Below are 22,601 nucleotides of genomic sequence, written 5' to 3'. Positions count from 1 at the left end.
TTCACTTTGTCCTGTTTGCTCAGACTTCACATCTCCCTGGGGAACAGAATACAAATGAAGCAGGAGGGAGGCTAGGATGGAGGGTTACAGACTCAAAGAACAAGGTCACGGCCAAAGACCGTGAGCTATAGAGGACACTGAAAATCCCAGACCTCTGCTGTGGCCAGGCACAGCAAAGTTTCCCGGACTGTAGGTTTTATCATTAGGTTGGGAACTTCTCCAGGACCTAGAGAAAGTAGTGCTGAGCTAAAGAGGTGAGAGACTGTATGGGTGGAGAAGGGTTGGTAGGCAGATTTTACCCCTCCTTCCTCCTCCCTAACCATTTTCCCTTTTCTCTGGCATCCACATTGAGAAGCTTGCCCTGCCTTCCAGGCAGAGCTGATAAAATCAGGGACTTTCAAATCAAGATAAATTGTACAGAATAAGACAGTTCAGAGGGGAGCTGGCCATGCCAAAACTGCCTGGCAGGGTGGGGTAGAAACAGCACAAGGTTTTCGGAGAGTTTACATGTATCTCAGTGAAACTGGGGTACATGTTAGCTCTGGGAGGAAAATTAAGGGAACTTCTCATACTCTAATTACTGAGGATACCATTTCAAAAGTTCTCACCAGTGAGAGAACAGAGAGGCCTTTTTATTTAGAGAAAGATTTATTTTTTTTTAGTAGAAATGAATAAATAATGTATTATAAAGCTTATTATTAATTTAAAGCATGCTTTAGATGTACATAGAACTACACAGGGGTCTAACTATGTATGGTAAAACATCAGCAAATATATTTGCTTTAAAATGTTGTCCTTATTGTATCTACAGAAGACAAATTGCAACAGCAGACTGGCTGGCTGTCAGCATCTGACATGAAGAATGAGATCATTTGACTTGGAAAATAATTTGATAGGAAAGCTATACATGAAAATTTACTGTGGCTGTCAGCCCCACAATCATCCTTGTCCTTTTAGGACTATTTTTACCAACTTACGGAAGAGTGAATGTGGTAGTGAGTCATGTTGCCCATGTCTGTAGGCCTTACAAACTGTGTAGAGTTTAGAGAGCAGAGAGAAAACTTGCCTATTTTGGGAAATCTGAACCAAATGAAAGAATGAATATGGGAGAAAGAGAGAAAGGGGAAGGTGGGCCTTGGCCTGGAAGATACACAGCAGGAGAAAGGTACATGTGTTATTGATGAGGGGCTCTGGGCCTGCATGAGGTTGTAGCAGGTTTTCAGGGTTCAAAGAGAAGTTTGCATGGCCCGTGAAAGAGGAAGAGAGGAACCATGTTGAAAGTAACTGGGAAGGAAAAGTGCATGCTATGCTTCTTATCGGGTTTTTGAAATGAGAACTGGTGAATAAAGCTGAACTTCATTCCTGTGGAGAGGGCCAGCTTGAGACATATGCAAGTGCTTGTCACATACCTGAGGCTTTTTGGTAAGCTGAGCTGTGGTTCCTGTGAGTGTGACTTGATCAGCTAGTACCGGAGGTACTGTAGAGGTTTGTACCAGTGTCACTTCCACTAAATCAGAGCATGGACCTAAAATTTCTTCAGGGAGATTTTCTTTTTCTTTTGGGAATATCTGACTTGGCTTTGACACCAGTTTCATTGATACTTGTAGGGCCAAAGTGGCTCCTGATTGACGTTCATAACTGTAGCTGGAACCCCCATCAGCTAAAACAACCTGGCCCTGTCTGCTTATTCTTCTGCCCAGCAGCTCTGCAGAGCTCTCTGCAATCGAGCTGCTGATGGGCTCCCATGCCATCCCCACTGCTGGGGCCTGGCAAAACGCCCTTGAGGTCAGCTGTTTACATCAGTTCCTGCAATGGGAATTTTCCCTGGCTGTATGAAGAGCTTTTTGGACTCCTTTTGAACTGCTACAGTTTTCTATGCCAGACATATACCTCAGGGGAGTGGAGGAGGGAGTGTGAGAATCTCATTTGAGGTTTCCAATCCTTTGGCAGAAACAAGGAGTCAAAACAGGATATTTCCCCTTCAAAAAACAAGCAAAGGGGTAAATACTTTTAAGAAGAAAAAGTAACCCTTTAGACATTAGAAAATTAGCAAGGATTTTCACTGAGTTTTCCATGTTACCGTTCATCTTCAGGTTCTCTGAAAGATTGCTTTAAAAGAGCCTGCCTTCTGCTTGCTGTTTATTCTATTCTTAGGAATAGTCTGGTTTGCTCCGGTTTGCTGGAAGACTTGCTTATATGACTCAGATATTGACTAGAAGCTTTCTCAACACTGCTGTGGGGAGGGGCCATTGAGCAACCAGTCTCTTGAGCTAAATGCCTGTTAAAAGCAAAAAACTGCACCTACGCATGTAAGGTATATTGAGATCAGCTTCTGACATCCTTACTCCCACTGAACAGCCCTTTAATTTCTGACAATCACATTGCTTCTAGCAAGGCTACTCATGAACTAAGGCCCCATCAGTGTTTAAGCAAAGTCAGCAGAAGTTGGCTGCCTGCGTTTCTGCCTAGCAGTGAATTGGTCAGAATTGTCTATATTGTAGCTTTCATTCTATACAACATTCATTTTTGGTACAATGTTTATTTTCTTTCTTAATGGTCATTTTTCTCTGATAAAATTCAGAACATTTATGGTTGACAGGTCCACCTGAATCACAGCAGCAGCTGTTTTGGTGATCTTGAATCTGGAGATCCTGCTGGATCTGCAGCAGGGTCGTAGTATTTAGTTTTAACTAAGTTGTCTGTGGAGATTTTGCTGGGTAGTGTAGTCTTGGATTGGTTTATGTGATAGGACTGCTCTGTGACATTGTAGGGATGAGTGGATCATTTTTGGGGAACCACAGGAGATGGTATTTAGGAACTTGAAATTTTCTATGTTTTTTGAACTCAGAACAAATCATTGCCCACTGGAAATTGCTTGTCTTTTGCAGTTCTTTGCAGAGGCTCTGAACTCTTCTGTTCAGTGCAAAGCTGTCAAAATTAACGGTACAACATATGTGAGTAAGTGCTACTCACAACAGGTGAGGATTGTGGAATGGCCCTAGAGACAAGTTTTACTTGTTTAGTTTCATTGAGGTCAGGGATCTGTTCCCTCCTGCTTGCTCACAGTCTCTTCCAGAATAAGCAGGGTAGGCATTAAGTCTTGTACAAAAAGTATGTGGAAAGTGTTTTGAACCCCATGTCTTCTCTAAAAGTGACAGCTACTCTTTATGCACAGCAAAAATGCAGAACAGGGCTTCCTGAACTTACATACTTACATACAACTTCCTGAACTCCTGTGAGATTTCATGACCCAGGAATTTGGAGAACGAATCACAAAAATCTTCCATAAGGGATACTGCCAGATCTATTTGAAAACAGTATCAATGGTTGCAGAATATTTTTAGAGATTTTTTCCCCAAAGTTTTCAATTTTCTTCTCAGCCTGCTAAAAAGCTTAGTGTTCTTTGCTGCTTCAGCTAGTGCTAAGCAGGCTGATGCGTCACAAAAAAATTTCCATGTCAAGGCAGCTGTTTATGGTGAATAGAAGTTAAATGACAAGTTGTTCCAGGAGCACTGGAACAAGTGGAGCCTGATTTTCTCCAGATCTATGTCTCATGATTGACTTTGTTTCCATAGCTGGAGCATTTCTTACAGTATTGTGCTATGTGGACTCACATTGGGTGGTGTGTAGAATCATTATGCAGGGCTCTCTTCACTGAGATCATAAATCAGATGCATTTATAGAGTTTCTTCTTTCTTTAGAGTGACTAATTTTTAGAAGGGTGATAAAGGATCATGCCTTTGATACTTCAAGTATTTTCCCATCAATTCTCTGACAAGAGTATTTTAACACTAGTAAAGGACAGATAAACAGATTGACAGGCAGACACATGCCTACACATACATTGTGATCATGTAAATCCTGTTTCCTTGGGAAAGCATGATAATCATAGCAAATATTATGCAAACGTTACTAAAGGGCATGCAAAACCAGGTTAAATGGATAAGGCAGGATAACTTGAGGAGAAAATGATTAAGAAACAACACAGAATAAGTCATACAGCATGGGGGTTTTGTAATACTAGCAATCGGTGTGCTTTGGTGTTGGTTTAAATGAACATTTGTAAGCAGAGTTTGTTTGGAAACCATGTAGCTTGTAAAAAAAGTGATGATGCTTTCCTGTAATTTTTTAATAAACAAGATATAAAATATGGTAGTATATTTTTGTCTAATTTGTGATGATGGTTAAACACCTGTGGCTGATATTACTTAGCTACAGAAAACATGTCAGTATTTTGTCTTTTCTGTTACATCAAACTAACTGCTGGGCCCAGTCTATCTCTGTAAAAGCACTATATTGTTGTATAGTGAAGAGGCAGTCAGCAGAAACCAAATAATACCTTGGAGTGAAATAATGAGTTTGGTTCTCAGTGGCATCTTTTTGGCAATCGAGATAGATACAAATGTATATATCTAATTTCAGGCCAGGGTACTATGATGGGCTCTACACAGAAACAGAGCATCAGATGTGGTATGAGTTGGTCTATGTGAGAGACATGGACTGCTAGGTTATGTAAGAGCCTATAATAATTTGCCTCTATGATTTTACTGGCATTGGTGCTCTTGTGAATACTGGTATAAAGTATTCTTTATACCAGTATAAAGAATACTCTTGTGAATACTGGTATAAAGGTATAAAGGACCTTATTCCTAAACCAGAATAAATGAAAATAATAGTGTAGATAATTTGTGCACAAGTACATCTTGAACACTTGCTGAGTGGTTTTAATACTTTACTTAGAGCTTGCCTGCCATGGGCAAGCAATCCATGCAAATCTGTTGTGTAATGAAACCTGTCATTACATTTCTTGTGACCTGTGAGACACGATTTCTGTGGATCACAAGTATCTTTCTCTACTGACATATGTGCTATGTTTGATGCAATATTTTTTTGTTTTGCAGGTGATTTTCAAAGCAAAGTCAAAATATTCCCCAGAGCTACTGAAATACAGGTAAGAACTATGCAAACATTTAATGTGATATAGAAGAGTAGCCAAGCTCTTTAAGAAATGATACAACTTTTCTAATTTGTGACACTCATGTCTCAGCTATTCATATTTCTATACCAGTGTTTTACAGTGATGGTTCTGAGGTCAGCTTCTCCCTGTGATGTTTGGAAGACTGTGTCCTTCCCCAACACAAGGACCGTTTTAGATAATCATGTATTTCAAAGGCAAATATTTCAAATGCAAGCAGAAAACACCCACCCTGGGGATTTGTTTACAGGTTCTTAACATTTGTATTGCTAGGTAAATTCAGATCCAGGGCTTTGGTAAAGAAGCAGCGTGATGTATTTTCTTTGACAGGAATGAGTAGGAGTGGGTATGTTTTAACACAAGGTCAGTGGTAATAAGAGACTTAGAAGTTTTGGGAAGATGAGAGAAGGATTGTGAAGGGAAAGAACTAGAGAGAATGGATTCAAATTGATGGTGTGTTTGGGAGCTTACAGATAACCTCCCCTGACTCTATATAGTTGAGTTTATGGTAGCTTTGCATTTAGGTGGGAAGATTTGTTTGACATCTTGTTGAGCAGGAGGAGCTCCCAGAAAGTACTTGAAAGTATACCAAATGTCCAGAAAGCTAAGGAAGAGCTCAGTAAATTAATGCTTATTGTGGTAATGACTAAAAACCTCAGTTGGGCAATGTTGTTTTGGCAGAGGGGACGGAGAGAGGTTGTCACCATTCTAAAGGAAGAATTTACAATATGCATTCAGGATAGGAAAACAGAATAATTTGAAACTGAAATCTGACTTGTTACTTGCTGACTGTTAGGAGAACATAAGTACTGTATCAACAGGGCAAATATTAACATTGTCCTTGCCCTAGAAAGTTTGTCATCCAATTGGTTTTGATACAGCTGGAGGAGCAATCGTCTGGAGCAAGTACTTCAGGAACCATGTCTGGTATAATGGCAGTACAAGTGAGAGCAGGCTTGGAGTGGGCTGTGCTTGGTCTGGTGAGGTCATGGGACGTGCAGGGTGTGATGGCTGCCTCAGGAGTGTGTACTTAAGGCTCAACCGCATCTTTGAACCCCCCTTTGCACTCTGGTTTCTGTGGGCAGGAAATCCAGGCGTATGGGCTGGGAGACAAGCACAGCACACACTGAACAGGTCCCAGCCAGCTCCCAGTCCAAGTGTGCCAGCCCCTGATGGTGCACACAGGCAAGAGAAACAGAGCATCGCTTTGCACAAAACCTGGGCTGCAGGTCAGGGTGGTATAGGACTGTGTGGACATGTTCCTGGATGGCTTTAGAGGTGAGATCTAGAAGCTTTGAACCTCATCCATTACCAATATTTGTGTCAAGGCTTTATTTCTGAAAGCTGCTTGAAAATGTCTTTCTTGAGGCAAAGAGAGCTTGTGATATTTAGTCAATGCCTATGAAGTGACTACATTAGCACTCTGCATGTAGCTCTTGGAGTGTTTTCATTCCTAAATACTTATTATGTATTGTGACTGGAATTACTCATGCACAGCCTACCCTCCCCACAATAGCTCCATGTCCACCCTGACTCTTGTCCAGTGCATTTCTAATACAGATCATTCTCGGACATGGTATAGTTTTCCTTTCTTATTCATCTCTGTTGGTAAAGGTTTTCAGTTGTATTTTGTTTTAATACCTAGATCTCTCAGCATGAATGTCTAAAAGAGCATATAAATAAAATTGACCTCACTTCCTATCTTATACTGGACAATTCAAGTGATGTAAGACATGCACACCCACAGCTGAGGTCCTGAACCTTAACTGTAACAGGCTGGTGAAAGATGACTGACTCACAGAGTGGTTTGGGTTGGAAGGGACCTTTAAAGATCATCTAATCCAACCCCTGTCCTTTGGGCAGGGACATCTTTCATTTGATCAGGTTGCTCAAATCCTGAAGGAGAAATGGGTGATGGATCATAGAAAGATCTGAGGCTTACAGACAGGTCTGTAGTCTGTATTTACCAAATCTGATTTTTCTTCATTTCTGAATTTACACTCTGATTTCCTCCACCCCCTCCCATTTTCTTTAATAAATATCAGACTTTATTGCCTGGTATTTGCATTTTGCAATAGATAATGGCAACACAAATGGGACAACTGCAAGGTAGGACTGCAGTCTGTGTATTGACACAGGTCTCAGAAATCAGAATTGTTTTAGATACAAAAAAAAAATTGATAAAATTCTATTGGGAATCCAGAATTTTAAGAAAACTTTACTCATCACAGCCTTCATGATGTTAGTAAAAGAGCTCAAGGTAAAGCCTGTGCCAGCCCAACTTGATATTTAAACAGTACCTCTGCATGTCTCCCTGGGCTTGGGTATTTCTTACTGTCACTGGGTTTGGATGAGGTTTGCTGTGCTATGTGTGCATGTGCAAGCCTCAGACACTGCATGGTTTTAGAGGAAACCACATACAAAATGCAGTAGTTACAAACAGATTTTCCTGTTAAACAAGGGAAATCTCACTGCATTTATCTGAGGTTTGATTTTAAGCTCAAAGAAAAACTTATGGGTGCCTCCAGCCTGCCATAGAAAGAAGAGAACACTCTGGCACATGCCTTCCCCAGCCAAACCAGATTACACACAGCTCCTTTAAAGGGACTAGTCCCAAAGTGGTGATTAGGCACAATAGGCTTTTGAACTTTTGCTTGCACTTTTGCTGGTGCAATCTGGAAGCACCTCTCCTGTCCCGCTTTTCTGTTTTCTAAAAAACTGCCTATGCTTCTTAATGCCTTGTAGGTGCCCTTGTAGCTGAGCTGTAAAGATACTTTCTGCCTTTAATCTGCAGCTGCTGAGATCCTAAAACTGCCCTGAGACACCCTGCATCTCCATCAGTGCTTATTCATAAGTTCAGCAACAATACTTCTATTGTCAAATCAAGCAGCCGTTTCCCCGGACACATCATGTTAATAGGGGGGCTGGGAGATCATTATGTGAAGAGCTGCACAAGTGACTGGCCATGACAGCTCACCCTGGCACGTACAGGAGTGTGTGAACAAGAGAGCATGACAGTGCTTTGTTTTTTACTAAACTCTGTCAAGGAGGAGCCTGGCTTGGAAACCTCTAAGCCCTTGATAGTTGCAAACCAGCTTGATGCTACATGCAGGCATGCAGACTGTGCTACAGCAGGAGGTCCTTCTGACCACGATGAGCAAAAAGAGAGCATGTACTTACTGTTGCACAAGCAAGGCAGCATGTGAGAGTGTACCTTTCCTCATAAGCCCAAATTCCCAGCAGGGGAGTAGGGATGAGACTGTTAAATAACCTTTGAAAGGGAAAGGAAGATACTTGACCACTGTTTAAAGACTTTGAGACACTAATAAAAGCTGTAAATGTACCACCATTACAACTGGGAACTACATTGTCTGGAGGAAGCCGTGTAAGAGAGGAGCTTCAGGACTGCAATGCTTCCAGCATTAGACTATGAGGTTTGAAAAACTACATTCTCCTGCTGCTTATCCCAAAAACAGAACCCTGCCCTGGAAAGTTAAGAATGAGCACAATCTTCCCCTGAGAGGGAATTTCCGTTCCTGGCAAGGAAAAATCATCATCCTTGCTCACTGCCAGATATAACCATAAAGAAGGGCATTGATTCACAAGCAGTGGCTTTTCGGCTTTCAGTTCCCTCTGTTAGACATTTAAAAGGTCTCAAAGATATACACCCTCCTTTCTCGCACTCTGAAGAGAAGCCAGCTATGCTTCAGCTTTGTAGCTGCACTGATGCTAAACCAAAAGAATCACAGAATCACAGAATATGCTGAGTTGGAAGGGATCCAAAGGATCACCAAGTGCAACCCTTAGCCCTGCACAGGACCATCGCTGAGTCACACCATGTTCCTGAGAGTATCATCCAAATGCTTCTTGAAATCTGTCAGGCTTGATGCCATAACCACATATCTGGGGAGCCTGTTCCAGTGCCCATATCCAGCCTAAACCTCTCCTGGCACAACTTCAGACCATTCCCTTGGGTCCTGTCACAAGTCACCACAGAGAAGAGATCAGTGCCTGCCTCTTTGCTTCCCCTCACACGGAAGTTGCAGACTGCAATGAGGTCTCCCCTCAGTCTCCTCTTCTTTTTGGCTGAACAGACCAAGTGACCTCAGCCACTCCTCATATGGCTTCCCCTCAAGGCCCTTCACCATCTTTGTCGTCTTTCTTTGGGCACTCTCTAATAGCTTAATATCTTTCTTGTATTGCAGTACCCAAAACTGCACACAATATTCAAGATGAGGCTGCCCCAGTGCAGAGCAGACTGCGACAATCCCCTCCCTCCACTGGCTGGCGGTGCTTTCCCTGATGCCCCCCTGGACACCAGGACACTGCTGACTCATATTCCACTTGCCATCTACCAGGACCCCCAGGTCCCTTTCTGTGGCACTGCTTTCCAGCATCTCATTCCCTGCTCTGTCTGTATGTCCAGGGTTGTCCCTTCTCAGGTGCAGAATCCAGCACTTTCCCTTGTTGAACTTCAAATGGTTGGTGATTGCCCAGTCTCGAGGTCTCTCTGCAGGACCTCCCTGCCTTTGAGGGAGTCAACAGCCCCTCCGAGTTTTGTGTCACCTGCAAACATGCTTAGTATCACCTCCAGTCCTGCATCCAAGTCATTTATCAAGACGTTGAAGAGCACAGGGCCTAAGACGGAGCCCTGTGGAACCCCACTAGTGATTATAAATGAAAAGAATATGAATGTGTGAAAGAAAAAGATGCCCACTGGATAAAGTATTTTTAAACAATCAGAACTGGATTCCTCAGGGACAATCTGTATATTTGCTGTCAGCCAAATTCCAAGTTCCCAGCAGGCATGAAAAGCTGTGGCCAAAATCTCTTGTTCAGTGACTGCAGATTACAAACCTTATGAGTAATTGCCTTGGTCAGCAATGATAATGAAGTCAGCAAATACCTGAGATGGAAACATGCCTTTTTTTTTTTTTTCTTAAGTGCAAAGCTCCCCGGCCTGTGTAGGAGTAAAGAGGAATTAGAAGCAGCTTTCCTGGAGTATGTGGTATACTCATATTGCCAGGTATCAGTGCTGGGTAGATGGGAAAAAAAAACCAGATGGAGAAAACCAGTCCAACTTCTGGGCTTATGTTTGTCATGTTTCTGTTCCAGCTCTGCTTCTGTGGTCATGGAAATGAACCTTTCTTTAGGTAGTGATGGCAAAATGCCAACCCAGAGTCCATATGCATAGTTAAATTCATTGATGTCTCTTTCAAGAAGTTGACTGTGACCAAATTATTTAGGAAAAGGGAGGACAGAGAGATGCTAGGGAACCAGTAACTCAGAGATTTTTCCTGCTGTTAGACACTTCCCTAATTTAATACTAAATCTGATGGCAAACATCAGCAGTCAGTGATGCTTCTCATGGCAGCAGTGGTGTAGTAAATCCAATCCATGGTCAAAACCAGTCCATTCCATGTAATTAAACCCTTTGAAAGGTTTCTCTTGGCAGTGAGTATCCAGATGGCTTGTGCTGTGTATGAAGCACACGCTCTAATTACATATGTATTTAAAGCAGTTTTTAAGAACAGTGCTGTTGTATTTCTGCTGCAAACAGTCTTTCACATTTTGCTGCTTGATATTAGTTTTTTTTTTCATTACAGCTTGTTGTGTAACTGTAAAAACATGTTTGAAATGAGCTAGGTTAATCTCTCCAGCAATCTGGAGCACTTTGATTTGGGCTCAGGCAGCTGGTTACTCTGTCAGCTGTGGCAGCCCAACACATGCAGATTTCATTGCTCAGAGTGCAACTTTTGTCTCATGACTGACACTTGCTGACCAACGACACTAAAATTGTTTTCTCCTCGCTCTCCCAGGTTGCCCCTCTACCTGGCTTCTCTTTTCATAAGTCTCCTCTTCCTCTTGGTGAATTTAACATGCGCAGTACTGGTGAGGACACAGAATTCAGAAAGAAAAGTCATTGTCTCTGTTCGGGTGGCAATTAATGACACGTTGTTTGTGCTGTGTGCTGTTTCACTCTCCATCTGCCTGTATAAGATCTCCAAGATGTCTTTAGCCAACATTTACTTGGAGTCCAAGGTAAGGTACATTTTCAGTTCTTTTCGAGTACCTTCTGAGAGACAAGGACAGTGTGATATAAAGCCACACAGTTCTTTAGATTCCCTGAGAGCTGGAGGCCTTAAACTTCACAGCTTTCACTTGGCCGGCCATCCTGTTCAATATATGAATTAAATACTAAGTGGTATCAAGGGAGCTTTTGGCTAGCATTAGAAATCCCAAATATTTTTGAGGCAGAGTTTGTAGAACTTATTGGCTGGAGTATCTCACAGTTCTTTTTCAAGTGGATACTGCTTTCTCCAGGTCCCTCTCTGAAGACCAGTTTATTTCAGTATTGCTAAATAGAAGTGGCCTATACTTTGGGATCCTTCAGCTTGTCAAATCATTGATTAAGTTAACTGTCTAGGGTAGCAGCATTCTGAAGATAAGCCAGAGAAATATGAATCTCCCTTTATACATTTGTGTATTGTCCTATAGATAATGAGAATATGTTTTAGAAGACTTAATACATTATAATTTAGCCAACTCGGGAGAAGGGGTAAAAAGTTTCCCCTATTACTTTACAGAACATTCTTTAAAGAAATAATGTTAGTTTTACAGCTTTGAACACATTAAGTGGTCAAGGAGCTGGGTGGGATCACATGAGCATGCAGGATTTATTATATAATCAGTGAAGATGTTTTGTATCTATAAATAATGAAACAGAGCTTTCAAAGGTCCTTGCATTTGCAGTAGACAGTTAAATCTTAAATTATTAGTTTAAGTAATTGCCATTACCACAACGAACCTTTGAAAAATGTTTCAGCTGTTATTTAGAAAATCTGATAATAAAATTCCTCTCTCCATTTACTTAATCCGATGAAATAAGTACATTTCCTGTTTAATCAAATCTGGCCGTACTGCACAACAACTGAAAGTTCAGGGCTGAATAGAAGATTTAAAAACACGGCTTAGTTTGTTTTGTTTCTTTCAAACCTGTCATTTGCTGACCAAAGGGCATGGGCAATGGATTATTTTTACTACTAAGAAGAGTTTTTCTGCTCCTGCAAGTCACAGAGATATAAATCTCTGTAAAAAAGCAGTGTTAACCTAAGGGAGGCTTTGGTAGACTACTTTGTTCCATTTCCTCCTCCTGCAGGAAACCCAATCTTCTTTACTTCAAGCTATTTCACAAAACCCAAACAAAATCTTATATTACTGCAGACAGGAAAGGATAGAAGACTCAGCTGAAGAAAGTTTGAATGTGGAAATGAGAATCAGAGGGTGCTTTGCTCCTTTCTGCTGGCCTGAAATGGGAGTTCCTCCTGGGGATTTCCAGTAGGGTTTGACTGCACATACTTTAGGGATACAGATGGCTGGAACTGGCAGTGAAAAAACATCCTGCTTTTATCTGTTACTGCTATGCCAAAAAACTAGCTAAAGAAGAAAAATCCATTCTCTGCAGTGATACGACAAATAATGTTGGAAATAAGGCACGCTCTGTGGTGCATGAAGATAGGCATCAGTGCTTCAGTGCTGATGGCCTTTTACTTGCATCTCCCATCTGCTGGCATGTACCATCCGACCACATGTGAAACCACATCCATCTCTGTGACCTGGCATGGGGGACCATCCTGGTTCTCTGTGCCAAGGCAGTGACTGCACCAAGGAGGTGCACAGCCCTGTCCTTAGGTGCTGACTTGGGCCAGCTCTGTGCTGGCAAAAAGCATTCTGTTGTGGGACATGCTACCAACTTGGGGGTCCCCCTCTTTTCTGCAGGGTCCTGTGGCTGAAAAAGGATTCCTCTGGCTTTACTTTCACTGCTGCACTCTTCCTTCCCTAGTCCACTAAGTATATTTGACTGGCAGCAAAACCAGGACACTTTTATCCCCTTTTTTGTATTTGGTGGGATGGAAGTTTGGTAAATCTCTAGCATATTTAACTATTAACTATTAAAGAATGACAGCTATGCAGGGAAATCTATTCAGGGAAATACTGACCCCGTTCTGCTTTTCACTTCTGCTATCCCCAGTCTGTAAATGCCACTGACTGGGATATGGTATGTGCCAGTCAGCAGCTTCTCTCTGCTCTCTCACCCTCCGTTTCCATGACAGCATCACTGACTTGTTAGTGTCGAAGGAGAACAGAGAAGTGCCTAGCAAACATTTCCTCTTTGAGGCATTTCCGGCTTTCTGGTTTTGTCACAGCTTTCACCACTGCCTACTATGGATCTGGCTTCAATTGCTGTGTAGCAGCAGCCTCTTGGCTCACTCCTGTCATGGCTGCAGGTTGTGGCCTGGTGAGAGGTGATAGTTCCAGCATGTTGTAAGCAGGAATTCAGAGACATTGACCGCACTGGGGATTCTGTAATATTTCTGAGCTTGACTGTTTTCTGAATCAATGCTATTTTGCTGGGAAAATAGGCAAGCTAGTTTTATGCAAGCTTTTCTGATTAATCCCTGAGCTACTCAACTTACACTCATTGGGGAGTGCAGACTGAGGAACTGGTTCGACAGAGCCGCAGAGGCAATAGCCAGCAGCATGGGTGAGCAGCAGTGGAGCCCTGGTAGTCTCCTGAAGGCCAGGAATTCAGGACATAGTGCCTTGGTGACTTTCCCTGATACTTCACTAGCTATTCTACTATGTCTGATCTACCTGCTACAGCACTTTGGACCTTTGCTCCTTGGCTGGAAACCTGGAAGCAGAATGTGTGAGCAGAGGGAATAGGATGCAGACTTTCCAGTCTCCAGCACTGGTATAAATAATACTGTGGTGGGAGGAGCAACTTGTCTCTTGGCCTCTCTCTCTCTCACAGAAATGAGAGGAGCCCGTCTTCCTTGTGTGGGTGTCTACCAGGAGAAGGAGAGGGCAGGGCTAGTGAAGCAAAGGGAACTTGCTTCTAAAAGCACACAGAGCTTTAACCCATCTTCCGTCCTTTGGCTGGGCAAAGCACTCTTCCAGAGCCAACTGCAAAAACGTTGAGCTTCTTTCAAAGCCAGTCACATTTTTGTACATCTGCCTGCTCTGTGATCAGCCTCATACAGATTCCTGTAGCCATGGCTCCTGGATTCCTGCCTTTCTTCCTGCTACAACTGCTGTGCTGGTTTCTCAGCCCCAGGCAGTGACCCTCTCCACATGACACAGCGGTCAGCTATCTCACTCCTCTCACTGATGATTAGGCTCTTTTCCCTTCTCAGTTTCTCTCTAGGGCTTAGGAACTGTTGTGATTTCACACTTGTAGTCCTATCCCTCCCCTTGTGCTCAAGCTGCCACTGAGACTGCCCTGCCATGGTCATTGCCCAAAGGCCATGCTTCCACTTTGTCTGTCCCCTCTGTGTTGACATTAGTTAAGGCAGGATGTTCTGTTCCTGCCTGTGCTGTGTTTAACTACTGACTGTTATGACTTGCTCTGTACTTAGGAAAGAAGAACATAGCAAGTAGTTGTAAAAAGATGCAAGGTTGCATCATGTTAGCTAGCCAGCACCTGATACAGGATGCTCTGTAGCTAATGCAGACCTGAAGGCTGAATTCTCTCACTCCACCTGATACCAAGTGTGGTTCTTACGTGTTTTCATGGCTCTGAAAATAGCACTTGTTCACTAAATTGTAGGAATTAGTCGCAGCCCATTTTGCTAAGGGCTGGAACTGCTACAATTGCCTGGAAACCACTGTACCAACAAAATACAGGAATATACATAGTATAGGATATACCGACCAAACAAGGAGAGGAAAAAGTCAGTTGCCTTAGACAGTGTGACAACCCTCGAAGCCATGGAAAACAATGTTGTTCTCAACTTCTCATATGCATAATAACCTGTGTTTAAATCTCTTCCAGGGCTCATCTGTCTGTCAGGTGACAAGTATAGGAGTGACAGTTATACTACTTTATACCTCACGAGCCTGTTACAACTTGTTCATCCTATCGTTTTCCCAAACCAAGAAAGTCAACTCTTTTGATTATGATTGGTACAATGTATCAGATCAGGCAAGTATGAAAATATTTGCTAATGAGAAAATCTCATTCTGTATGTGATGATTGATTTCTTAAATGCTATGACAAGAGGAATAAATATATCCAAGTTCTATTATTTTTTTTCTTTTATTCAATGCCTTAAGATTGTTTTGCTCCAGAAATGCAAATTTCTGGTAATTTTGGTATAAGGAGAATAAAAACTCTAATTCAGTGCTAAAAAAGAAAGAAGTAATGACCAGCCAAATTTTTTTTTAATTAATTTTTTATTTACCTTGATCTTATTGTCAAAAGAAAAAGAACTCTTTATTAAAAAAGACAGGTATCATGTCCACTATTTCTGCTTGAAGAAGCAGAAAAACTGTACTTAATTCCAGTGAAATGCTCAGTTCTGAAATTATCATAAAACCTCCCATTGCCATCCAGGCTGTGGAGCTATTTACCTTAATTCTGTCATTAGCATGATAATTTCTGTACTTTGAGGATAAGGCTAAGATTCTTCCTAACCTTTAATTGCAAGTGACAATTTTGATTGAAAACTAACAGTGACAAAAACACTAAAGGAAATAATGGGGGATTTTTTGTTGAATTTTATGAAATTTGGACATCTAGCTTCTTTCTCTGCTTTGAAGCATATAGTTAGGTCCCAGTATTTTTCCAGCTATGTCAAGGCTAGGCAAAATGACAGGGCTGGGTCTGAACCATGAGTATCTTTTCTTTGGCCTCAAAATCTCAGACGCTTGATGTCTCCCCACTCTCTCAGCAAGCACCTGCAGACAAAAAGCAGTGTTCCCAGCCGTGCAAGGGCCTTGTATTGCCAGGGTGGCCAAGCAAACCTGGAGCCATTAACAACTTTCTGTTAAGCAGTAGATAAAACTGTAATTCAGAAGTAGGTAAACAGAAGGATAGGATTGCCCAGGGGACCTCGTTATGAGTTAGTTGAGCAGGGTCTGTCAAGGGACCTCTAATCAACCCTGCTGAGGTGTGGAGGAGGGCAGCTAGGAGTTGCCAGTCTGTGTAATTAAAATACACAGGTTTAGGCAAAAGGGCACTAGGCTCTGACTTGTCTCCTGAATCAAACGTTTTCCCTCTTCTTGAGGCCTGGAGTGTTGCTGCTGCTCCTGCTGACCCCTTGCAGGGGACAATTCTTGTACTGACTCCTGCAGTCTGGAGCAAAGGGGTTGGAACGTTATGGCCAGACTACTTGTCCTGTTTCTCCGGTGGAGACAGAAGTTGTTCATAGGGAGCTCAGTGGAATGCTTTTGGCCTTGGGCCACTACTATATTTTTTGAATGTCTGTTCTGACTTGTGACATTAGAGTTGCATGAATTTTGGAGTAAATTATTTGGACTATATGTAAAGGGTCTGGAACGAAGGAGCGGGTACTCAATTTGGTACCAGAATCAAAAGTGACTTTTAAAATTACAGCCCAGTGTTTGTACTTTGGTATAGCCTCAGGTCACCAGTCAGTAACACCCTTTCCTCTTCTGTACAAAACTCATGAAAGGACAGGATTTGCCCTCTGTGGCTATAGGGAATGGTAGAAATCTAGAGAGAAGATCAAAGCTAATGCTACAGTAACAGCAGGGTTATTCAAGCTTACAGCATGCACCAATTTGAAGAGAGCCAACCCTTTCATTTTTAAAAGCAATGCCCTTGAACATTGATTGTTCCTTTACTATTATTCCCAGCTGGAAAAGGACTGGAAAACTAGTTTCTCATTACTGGATTTGGTTACTTAATCAAATGGTTGCTTGCTGGGCTTTTAGACTGGGAAGACCCTTGTATTAAACTTTGATTTTGCTGAAGGAAAGATAGGAGGAGGAAGAAAGGTAGAAGGAAAGGGAAGTCATGTACCCAAGATAGCATATTGCTTTTTGTATGCCTTTAATCATTAGCCAGGTTAATGTGACTCTACTGAATGGAATTTCTGGTCACATTGTCAAGCATTTCAGCCACTTAAATACAGAACTTCATAAGAAAACACGTTGCATCCTGGACCTTTAAATGAGCTACCAATTTTATTTTTAAACGCTTTTCTCTTTTACTTTTCAATAGGCAGATCTGAAATGTCAGCTGGGAGATGCAGGTTACATAGTATTCGGAGTGATCCTTTTCATCTGGGAGCTCTTGCCTACTTCCTTGGTTGTGTATTTCTTCCGCGTCCGAAACCCTACAAAAGATCTAGTAAGTGGAATGTGTTAGGGTATTTGTTAGTGTAATGTCCAGATAAGTCTGGAGGGCTCGGCTTCTGAAGGAGCTTTTGTTTATTTACATTCTGATTTCTCTTTTTCAAAGTGTCCTTGACAGAATAAAAGCAACCCAAACTTCCCACTTCTTTATGCTAACTCCTCATGAAAGAAGCTCATCAGATTTACCAAGGAGGAAGGCAAGGTGTTTCTCAGGCATTTTACCCTAAAAATCAGGAACCTTCTTAAATTTAGCGACATCTTTCCCTAAAATTAAAAGTTTCTACAGCACTTTACTGGAGTCAGTGGAAAAGGAGTTTGTTATTCAAACTTGGCATGTTTCATCACATAGCAGTGAAAACCGTTGTGTACTAACTGTTCAATGGTATGTGTGAAATAAAGAGACGGAATTATTTCAGCCATGGAATTGTTTCTAAGTCAAAGAGCAGTGGCCATAACAAGCACTCGGTGACTTTTTTGCCATTTTAGCAGAGCAGAGATTAAGGTGTGAGTTGTAAGCATAATTCCCTGTAAGTATCCTTAATATCTAGGTAGTTAATATATGGACAAGCATCGTTTTATAGCTGTAGGCAATGTCTCCAGGTTAGCATAGGACATGCTGGTTGACAGGCACGTGGGGAATACCAGTCCTGCGCTAGGATGACTGAGGTAGCGTCTCTCTTTGTGTAGGCCAAGCCAAACCAAAGCTAGTATTCCCAAAAAAAGATGTCAATGGTAAACACATAAGTAAGAGAAGCAAATAACAGAATAACTTTTTGGACAAGGTGATGATTTTTATTCTCATATGAACATTTCAGAGACAATGATGAAACCAAGCTGAACAAGAAAGTGATACCTGACGTTGCACTAAGAAACCCCAGGGACTCCAGTGTCCATCACCAAAAATACCTCAGCCCCACTTCTGGTTAGGACAGGACAACTGCCAAGACAAGAAATGTTTTTAAGCACAGCCCAGTGGTGCTGCTCTTCTAAAAAGTGACCACAGAGAGATCTCATTTTATTTAAACTGAGTTTAGTAAGGCTAGACCTGGTGGACAAGTTTGGATAGTGTGTGGGAGATCACAAGAGCATGAAAATAAGGGATGTGGTCCTACTCAAATAAGAGTTCAAATGGAGTCAGGCAGTATTCTCACAAGTCAAAGAGCACTGCGGTAACACATGTAACGTTATATTTCTGCACTGTGATTTGCAGAAAGCCTTAAATCTCCAACTTCATAAAGATACAGTTCAGAAGAGCCAGTCAGTGATATCACGTCTTTTATAGGTACCTTTTTTAGGGTAGACATTATCTGCCATATGTGTTAGGTCATCTATAGATTTTTTTTCTGCATATGACAAATATTAAGAGGAAAACCAGAAGCAACATTAGAATGAAACAAAAAATTAAGAGACTGTAGCAAGGGAAAACCAAACTTCAGTGCGAGGATGCCACAAGAGGGAGACCAAGGGCTGCAGGATTTTAGGCTAATGCGTTCAGGAGGTCGTTAAGTTAACGGTTAATACTTATCGAAAATACTTAGAAAGCATGGTGTTAGAATTAAAAAAAACCCTCCTTTAGTTAAAAAAACCTTAACAACAACTTTGATTTAGTAAAAATCCAAAATATTCTTTATTTTTAATAAGGAAAAACCCCGAGAAATAGTTGTTCTTAGGTTTTATGTTTAATTCAGAACTTCAGAAACAAAAAGTCTGAGTAGAAGCATCCTGCGTTTAGCGTTGTTCAAATGTGAGGCTCCTTTCCACAGACGATTATAGCCTAGAAAGAGCTGTCTGTCGGCTTTGGTGCTTACACAGGGTCACTGCAGCGTGTGGCCCTTTGCCTTTCCTTACCTTCAGTCAGACAAATGTTGTAAATGGACACACGACAGAGATGTACCTATCTTTACTTCACCTCTATCAAAGTTATTTAATATCTAAAATAAAGGGGGAGATTAATGCTCTCCTGCCTAAGGCCAGGGAGAAGATGTCTTCCTGGCTTATCCACAGGTGCAGGGAACCCTGTTCCCAATGGATGGAAGCAGTGGATCAGTGGATAAGGCTCAGCTGGGTTCTAGATGTTCCTCTGCACTGTTTCCAGAATCAAACTGACCTTTTGAATCTTGTATATCTTTTGTTTTGATTGACAGGGAAATAAAAGGAAAATGCTTTGTAAATAAAGGAGTTACATGTACACCCCTTTCTCTGTTTTATTAAAGGACCTGACCTTGGGTTTTGACACTCACAGCACTATAGAGTAGATACTGAAATTGCTCAGTGAGGTCCTAAGGGATTTTTCAGGAACAGTTTCAGCAAGCAGGGTGCCAAGTTTCAAATCATCCATCCCTGAGGCAAGGGACATAAGGCACCAGGAGAGAGTGTGACCAATGTGGGAGGTAAAATCAAATCTCTTTAGGTGTATCATATTCTTCAGCTTCTCAGCTGCTTCCCTACTGCTCACTTCAAGTCAGCTGGCTAAAAGCACAAAGTGCCAAAGGATGGACAGAATTCAGCAGACAGATTAAACGCACACTGGAGGGTGGTTTCAGAATTGGGTCATGTGTTAAAAAAGAAATGAGGATAAGGAAAAGCTGTTGAGATCAGTAGACTATCACTATACTGATAGAGACATATAGAGAATGCAAAATTATTTCTATTGTGTACAGCAAATGTTAAATTGTCTGCTTTATTTTGGAAACCAGGAGGTAAGTCTGCAGTCACTTCTTTTAGAAGTCAAGCACCAAGAAATTTACCCATCTGGTGCAAGTACTGACTGAGGTTTCCTTTCCCTCAGGCCAATGCAGGAATGGTCCCAAGCCATGGCTTCAGTCCCAGATCTTACTTCTTTGACAACCCTCGCAGATATGACAGTGATGACGATCTAGCGTGGAACATTGCGCCACAGGGGGCACAGGGCAGGTGAGATACAAGAGGGAACTGCTTACTTCCTGAAACAGAAACTGGAGGAGGAACAACTCTGACAGGCTGCAAAACACTCATGTAAATTGTCTAGCGGCAATCGTTGCATAAATCCCAGGGAGGGCGAGGGGAAGCAAATGGGGAAGTTGTACTGGAAAAGTAGCACTGAGTGACTGTAGGGATCATTCACAAGTATGAAAATGGTTACATAATTTAAGAATGGCAGGAGCATGCTGTGCTTTGAAAAATGCAGGTCAGATCTTTGGGTTGCATGTTTCACCCTCTGTTTCTTCCAGGAGTGGCTTTTAAGAAGTGCCATTTACTCATTCAAGTGTGTGAGCAATGCAGCCTAGAAAAACAGCTGTCTCCCTGCTCAGGGGGAGCAGGAAAGAGCTCAACAGCACAGGCAGCGGCTTGTGATGATGGCAGTGAGAAGCCTCTCAACTTAGGTTGCCTTGTAGCATGGCTAAACGTCTTGAGGGTTACCTGAAACGAAAGGAGCATTTGCTTTCCCACATGCTGAAAGCTTAGGAAAATCCACCTAACTGCTGAAATCCCACACCACCCAGAGCTGGCATAAAAATTCAGTTTGTGCAACTGGGAGCCAACAATGATAGCACCTAATTCAGAGAAGGAAAAGCACTTCCAGGACTCTATCCTGTTCTGAAAGGAGGCTCAGGCATTTGCTCTTCCTGTATCTACACTATGCTAGGAGTAGATTAGCATAATCACTCATCTTAAAATGCCAGCTAACTTGTTAATCATAGGTTACATACCCAGATCTAGTTCTTATCACTCATTTAGCTAAGACTGTGTGGTCACTGTCTCTGAGCTCAGACTACGGTTCAGTAAAGTTAAATACTCACTATTTACAATTATCAATCATCCTACCCCTGCATTCGTTAGTTTTTCACTTAGTAACTAGACCCACGAGGATGCTGGAGGTGGTGTTTGCCAATCTGGTATCCAGCCTAGAGCTAGAGGCACCCTCCCCTCCCACACAGAGCCATCAGGGAACCAGCCACACTGGTAACATGCACGGCCCCCAGTGGGAACCAAGCCAGCCACATACATTGTCTCACACTGCTCATGGGAGAAATGCCAGCACCCCAGAGCTGCTAACCAGTCACAGTCCCTTGGGCATGGACAGAGGAGGTTTAGGTCTGTCACTGACAGGCCTCACAGTGCCAGGACTTGGCAGGGATGAGCGGCATCTTTTCTGGGATTTTCAAACACCTTCTGGAACAATGAGTCAGAAAGGAAAGGGTCTTCAGTGAACTGGGAGAATCAGGAAACACATAATAAGTTGAGAACACTTGAGCCAAAATAATTAACAGATCAGAAAAATAAACGGCTGCCTGAACCCCTGGTTGGGGGTCTATCTTATTTTTGCACTTCAGCATGAGAACCTCCTCTATGTGATTCGCATTTTTCCCACAGGTATCTACAGAACCAGCCAGGTTCTAATTAGTGCCAGGCGCTAATTCTTCTGTTTTCTTTCTAAGTTTCTCTCCAGACTACTACGACTGGAGCCATCAGAACAACAGCTTCATGGCTTACATAGGATCCCTCCAACAAGATCCAGCACTGGACACAGACCGGCCAAGCCCTGTATAACATCAATCAACTACAGCATTCCAAGACATTCCGATATTAAAACCGATATTCTGAAAAACAAAGCTTAGCAACTTTTCCTCACCTTTTGGTTTTTAGAAGCGTTCCTATGCACAGATAAATGAAGAACCTTGCCACGAGCTTTCCATAGTTCAAGGAGAAGTATAAGCTAATGACTTAAAGTTTGAAGACTGTTCCAATTAATACCTTGTTCAAGCCATGGTGTTTTTGGCTTTGAATAGAGTTGTTAGAAAGTATAATTTAATCATTTTTATGCTCATTTTAAAAGAGCAAATTTCATGAAGTGAAACAGCATAATTATTTTCTAAGTATTTTTATTTTTACACTGTGTATTAGGTTAGAAATATATGATTATGATGAATATACTGTAAACACATGAATGGGTTTTTCAAATGCATGACAGTTGCAATTCTTACATGCACATAAAAGCCTGTAAGGAAAAAATACCAACCCAATTAAATACTGTATTTTCAAGTTATTGTTAAGTTCTCAGAGCACAATTTATTCCTTGGATATCACTGCTTACTCAGTGTGGCATGATAGTTGGAGGCTAAAAGTCATCTGTACACCGCTTTCTTCTAATAAAGTAGGAAAACTGTATCTTCTCAGCAGATCTAGGGACTGTCACAGAAGAGTAAAGATGGGCATTTGCTCCAAGTGGAGCACTGTGAACTGCAATACAGCCTGAAAATGTCTGTTTGAAAAACTAAAGTTATGTGATCCTCTCCATCAATTAGATCTAGGTATATTACGAAGAAGAGTAAGTCAAAGGCCTAGCCAGGGAGAGGGATATATCTAACAGTATGTACCTGCCTAATTATTTATCAAGAACCCGGGAAGTGCAGTCTGGGAATAGAACAAGAGCCAGGAGTATGTAAAGCAAAAAAACCTGGAGTGCACCTTTCTACTTAATGAG

At 41.9% G+C, this 22,601-nt stretch overlaps 1 protein-coding gene across 2 annotated transcripts in view; it reads left to right on the top strand.

Annotated features, from left to right (window-relative positions):
* GPR137B (G protein-coupled receptor 137B) overlaps positions 1 to 22,163 on the top strand; it is a 28,515-nt gene extending 6,352 nt beyond the window's left edge. Inside the window, exons 4-9 of one of the 2 annotated variants that reach the window (XM_032681934.1) lie at positions 4,902 to 4,951; positions 10,795 to 11,017; positions 14,811 to 14,960; positions 17,004 to 17,132; positions 19,926 to 20,050; positions 21,567 to 22,163. In XM_032681934.1, coding sequence (XP_032537825.1) covers positions 4,902 to 4,951; positions 10,795 to 11,017; positions 14,811 to 14,960; positions 17,004 to 17,132; positions 19,926 to 20,050; positions 21,567 to 21,735 — 846 coding nt within the window. In that variant the 3' untranslated portion in view covers positions 21,736 to 22,163. Of the gene's footprint in view, positions 1 to 4,901; positions 4,952 to 10,794; positions 11,018 to 14,810; positions 14,961 to 17,003; positions 17,133 to 19,925; positions 20,051 to 21,555 lie in introns of both variants that reach the window. The other variant, XM_032681935.1, reaches the window with a different exon arrangement.
* The last annotated feature ends 438 nt before the right edge of the window (positions 22,164 to 22,601 follow it).

The sequence above is a fragment of the Chiroxiphia lanceolata genome, chromosome 3 (genome assembly GCF_009829145.1).
Source record: "Chiroxiphia lanceolata isolate bChiLan1 chromosome 3, bChiLan1.pri, whole genome shotgun sequence".
NCBI lineage: Eukaryota > Metazoa > Chordata > Aves > Passeriformes > Pipridae > Chiroxiphia > Chiroxiphia lanceolata.
The sequence above is the reverse complement of the archived record's forward strand: the minus strand, read 5'-3'. Positions and strand labels throughout refer to the sequence as shown.